The 5,291-nt window shown below is 26.7% G+C and overlaps 1 protein-coding gene across 2 annotated transcripts; it reads right to left on the bottom strand.

Moving 5' to 3' along the window:
• Positions 1-1,020: 1,020 nt before the first annotated feature.
• Positions 1,021-4,249, bottom strand: LOC115034665. Of its 2 annotated transcripts, XM_029491975.1 has the most exons (3): positions 4,158-4,249; positions 3,912-4,084; positions 1,021-3,240 (listed from the first exon to the last, which is right to left on the bottom strand). In XM_029491975.1, exons 2-3 carry the CDS (start codon positions 4,062-4,064, stop codon positions 1,540-1,542), a joined length of 1,854 nt encoding a protein of 617 aa, XP_029347835.1. In that variant the 5' UTR covers positions 4,065-4,084; positions 4,158-4,249; the 3' UTR covers positions 1,021-1,539. The 2 variants fall into 2 exon arrangements, with proteins under 2 accessions (XP_029347835.1, XP_029347834.1); XM_029491974.1 differs by having other exon boundaries at positions 3,912-4,218.
• Positions 4,250-5,291: the final 1,042 nt, after the last annotated feature.

Raw genomic sequence — 5,291 nt, 5'->3', positions numbered from 1 at the left:
ATTAGACAGTAGACAGACAATTTATAATTGGCACCAGCTATAAGAAAGTTGTAAGTACAATATCAAACATTAAAATTCAAAGCTGGGCACTAACTTTTTAGAATGCTACTTTTTAGTTAACCATTTATCTTTACTAGTTAGTTTAAATTCATATTAACTTTGGAACTTAACTAGTTGAATTTAATGTGTAAAATAATCTAATCTAAATCGTTAAAAATAATAACTAGTTATTAAATAGTAACTAGTTTTATTGTTCATTTATTGAACTTTTCAATTTCTTATATTGTTAAACTTTCTATATTATAATGACTGGCATTCCAAGGAATTTGATCAAACTATCAGTTGCCAGTTGTTCAATTTAATTTTTAATTTATCACCAATAATTCAAGTTAGTTACTTACCTACCAACTTAATACCTAATTAATTTATGTAATAGTTACATTACATTTGAAAAAAAACAATTTTTTAAATTTTAATTTTAACCTAAAAAAACTAACTTGTACTCTAACTTAAGTTACTATTTTCACCAAACTAACTTCTAACTAAGGGCCAGTTGTACAGTCTGTGGTTAAAGTTAATCACAGTTTAATCGGTCGAATTTGGTAAATTTCAGAAACTAACTTATTTTCTAACTTTGTTACTTTTTATACTAAAGTAACTTAAATATAACTAGTTGACAAAAGTGACTAACTTGTCCAGCTTTGTTAAAATTATTTGGATGTAAATATAATAGCATTGATAGTAAAATAAAATACTATCAATGATAATAGGTATAAGGAAATATACATACCTATAGAAAATGTATGCATGATAAAATATATTTAGGTACCTACATCCTATTTTTACATTCATAAAATGCCTTCCTTATAGTTTAGAGTATAAGTGTACTGTATACTAAATTTTTACTTACAACGCATAATAAGTAGGTATTTAATTGCATGTCTATGTACCTATACTTTTCTTACCTAAAATAATAATACTTTAATTATTTGATCATAAGTCATAACTAATATTATTGTAGATAATTTTTTAGGTAATACAAATGTACTTGTATATTCTATTTTATTGATTTATTCTATAAGGTAAGATCTGAATAGTGATATACTAATATTATTCTCATTTTATGTTACTTTATAACTCCTAGTGGTATGGTAGTTAATTAGATACCTACCTAACAATTACATGTACCTATGATAATTGTATGGGCTATAGGTTATAGGCAACTTTTAAATTAAATTATACTTGAATAAATTATTTTTTACTAAACAGGTAGGTAACAACTATGATTATATTATATTTTTTATCGTTTAGATTCTATGATTTTTTTTTTTTATCTATTTTATGAGTAGGTAATATACATAAACATATAATAATATACATTTTTTGCTGCTTTATTGATTCATAGACCAACTAATAATTAGTTAGTTATAATAACAAAATGAATTACAGTAAATAATAAAACTGTTTATATCAATTTTTAATAATAGTCAATAACATAGGTAATAGGTATATTAATATTTTAATAATTACATTTATAACTTAATGACCTATTCCATGTGATTTAGCATTTGGAATATTTTTCTCTACATTTTCTGCTAAATTTCTTCTTCTTTTTTTTTTGGGAGGATCGTTATTTTTTGGGCGTCCTACAGGCAGTCTTTTACTACCTCTTGTAACTCCAGATCTCCTTCGTGCCAAAGTTGTTGGCTGAACATGAATTGTTGCACGAGATCGATGTCGCAGAGGTATTTTACTTCCAGCAGTACTTAAAAATGATTCCCACATTGCAACATACTTAACTTTTTGTAATCTATTCAAACATTTTTTGAGTACTGAAGTTGAAACTGTATCATTATATTTTTCTAAATTTTTTGTGAATAAATTTTGAATTTGTTGAGCATAATCATGAGCATAGTTATTTTCATGATCATTGTTATAGTTATTTGTTATAGTTTGACTTATTGAGCTTGAGCAATGAGGATCATCATTATTTTGATCATTTAAATCTGCCCCTTCTTTCAATGCTATATTATTACTTATGATGTTTGATTCTGCAGTAAGTGGCATGTAAAATGATTTTTCGCGCACATGTTCACCGAATGCTAATTTTGCTAACAAATAACGTGATTCTGTATTAATAGCTGGTAAACTTGGCATATTCATTTCATGGTGATGATAAATTGCAGCTTGGTGTTTGCAAAATGCTCCTAGTTTTCCTTTAGGGCAAGAGCAAAATCCATTTATTACATCAACTTCGTAAAAAGTATTTTCTGTTTCAGACTGCACTCTATATATATTTTCAGATAACTTTTTTATAGAGTCTTTTTTAATACTTACTGCTCGTTTAAGCTGATCTTCAAATATATGTCGAGCTGTATCATTTCTCCCATTGACAAAAGTCCTTAAACGCCTTAGATAATATTCTTCTAATGAAGTACAAATAAAATCTACTAATGCAACTGCATTATATGCTTTGTTCCTAGAGAGAACTATGTCCTTAAAGATACGAACATTCACTTCTGAAAAATTATTAGTTTGGTGCCCATGAACAGAAGCATCTCGAAATACCAAACACCATAACTCTTTTCTTTTCCAATAATTATTAACATATTTAATCCATTTTTCATATTTTAAAGGTATTACAGTGTTATTAATACAATTGTATTCAGTAGAAATTTGACCGATTGCAGTCATATAAGCTTCTTCAGCACTATGCAAGTTTGTAGCTACTAAAATTCTATGAAATAGTCTGAACAAAATCTTTCTATCATCTTTAAGTACATCATGATTCGTATCCCACAACCATCTCCAGACAGATTGTAGTATGTGAAATCTGCATAAATTAATTTTAGATTCAGGCCAAATTGATTGGAGTGCTTGCTTCTCTGCTTCACTATCATCAATAACAAATTGTTTGGGAAACCCTTGGGCATTAAAACCATTAGGCATTGACTGCTTTAAAAGCGTGAAAGCTGCTTTATAGTCAACAGTCGACTGTCCTTTTGTTATGAATATACCTAACGGAACTGCTCCAACACCACATGGTGCTAACATGAATGTTACTGAGTGACTTTGAATGTCACAGGATGAAGTACTGTCTACAAAAGCGATATCTTTGGCAAATGGTAGTTGGTGAGCTCTTTTCATTATAGAGGTGATGACTAAAATAGCAAATGGATTTTCAGAGTACCTAACAATAATTCCGTTTTCTTCATAATACTTTTTCTTCTCTTCAAGTTTCTAAAACAAAAATTACTTATTTTAAAATCTAAAAACTTCAGAAACGTAGGTATTCAAAACTTTTAAAATATTTAAAAAAAAAATATTACCCATTTAAACTGTAAAAGATGATTGCTGGCTTATTTATTTATTGAATAGATTTATTACACAAATATGCAGTCAAATTTTAAATTAAACATATATGTTTATATTTCATATAGGTAAAAACAAAACTACACCTATATATATATATATATATATATATTATAATTTATTTTGTTTGTTACAGTGTGTTAATTTCTTATCTTTTTATATTTCAAAATATTCTAATTATTCAAAATAGGTTCTATGTTTTATTTATTTTTCTACCTATGATAGGTACTCACCTATGATAGAATATTTATTTATCTATTTGATGAACTATCAAATTAATACCTACCTAAGTGTCTATAATGTTTTTTGGTATCAAAAAGATATTATAGAATATTAATTAGATATTAATTTGATAGTTAAATACTTAATTATCATAGACTTATAATAGATAGGTATATATTATAATCTATTATAAGTCCATGCCTAATGATAGACCATAAAATTATGTTCTTTTTTTTTATAATCATATTTTTTTATAAAAATAAAAATATAAAATTTATAAGTTATAACAAAAACACTTTTTAATTTTGTGAAATTACCTGCAAAACACTTATATCATTAGAAGAGCCCAAATTGTTTTCTTTCCAAACATCATACCAATGGCGAATTGTCCTGTATTTCGGATTGATAGTGGCATTTGCCAATTCATCAGAGTTAATACCATATTCTAATTCAAGTTTTGATTCATGCATTTTAATAGATTCTGATATACCTGAATAAAATTAATGTGTGTAAATAAACTCTAATTCAAAATATGGAAATTAATAATTCAATAATTATCTTACCTAAACCATCATTAAAATAGTTTTCAAACTGTGTTCTACATTCTTTAGAAGGCTTTTAAAAGGATAGTGCTTCTGCAGATCTAATATTGTGATTGTCAGTGGCGTGCCGAACAGTCATTTTTTGAGACAATTGCCTCAAGGGAAATTTGGGTGGGTGGGTGGGTGTGTTAGTGTAGATGTGCAACTTATACCTAAAAAAACTTAATAATATTTATTATTTTGAATAATAAAAAAAAATAGTGAAAAAACTGTTGGTGGTGGGGAGGGGGATCAAATTGTATAGTTTGCCTCAGGTCTGCTTGTCAGTTCGGCACGCCACTGGTGATTGTGATCATTATTTATCTTTATTATAGCAGGCAATCCATCCTAATATAAAAATAGGTTTAAACTTTAAATAATAATAATTTAATACTATTGCCTATTGGTACCTACTAAATAAAAATCAACTATAATATTAAATTTAGTACCTATGGCGCCTAATTGTTAATATTATAAATCATTATCTTACTTACTTTTACAAACTTATCTTTTTTTTTTGTATCCTTCGTTGTCAATTTGATTTTTATATCTATCTTAGCATTACACTGGGTGTTTTTCGATCTTCCTCTCATATTATCTGTTTTGGTTATCTTATTGAAACCACTATGGTGGCATACATAGATCTTTCTAGTAAATATTAGGAACAACTATTATTAAAAAGCTTTTTTGAAAAAAGTTCATTTTTATAATAAAATAAAATGTTACTATATGCACTAGGTATTGAACTATTATTGCAAACAATATCTATTTTCCTATTATTTAATATTACTTATATAAATATTAAAATTAAATTTAAAAAGGTGGGAATGTGGGTATAACCTAGACGTACTCCCATTATGTGGTGTAAAGGGATCACGTTATGTCACCCCCCTAGACGAATGTGAAATAATAGTTATTTTTTAACTGTAACTAATAACATATTTTTACTGATGATATTATACAACATTACATAATATTATTATAACATACGTACATCATTTATGATTTATCTATGTTGTATATCTATTTCCTGTTATTAATAAAAACAATATTGTTGGTACTTACTTAGTTTTTCTTTATGATATTGTTACCCCCAGTGTTCTAATTTGATGGGCA

The sequence above is a fragment of the Acyrthosiphon pisum genome, unplaced genomic scaffold (genome assembly GCF_005508785.2).
Source record: "Acyrthosiphon pisum isolate AL4f unplaced genomic scaffold, pea_aphid_22Mar2018_4r6ur Scaffold_2017;HRSCAF=2530, whole genome shotgun sequence".
Lineage (NCBI taxonomy): Eukaryota > Metazoa > Arthropoda > Insecta > Hemiptera > Aphididae > Acyrthosiphon > Acyrthosiphon pisum.
This window is presented reverse-complemented; position numbering and strand designations above follow the sequence as displayed.

Excerpts from the sequence above, each read along its gene's own strand:
- LOC115034665 (XM_029491975.1), bottom strand. The coding sequence starts at position 4,064 with ATGCATGAATCAAAACTTGAATTAGAATATGGTATTAACTCTGATGAA. Across the intron at positions 3,241-3,911 it reads ATGATATAAGTGTTTTGCAG|AAACTTGAAGAGAAGAAAAA; the intron begins GTAATTTCACAA and ends TTTTTGTTTTAG.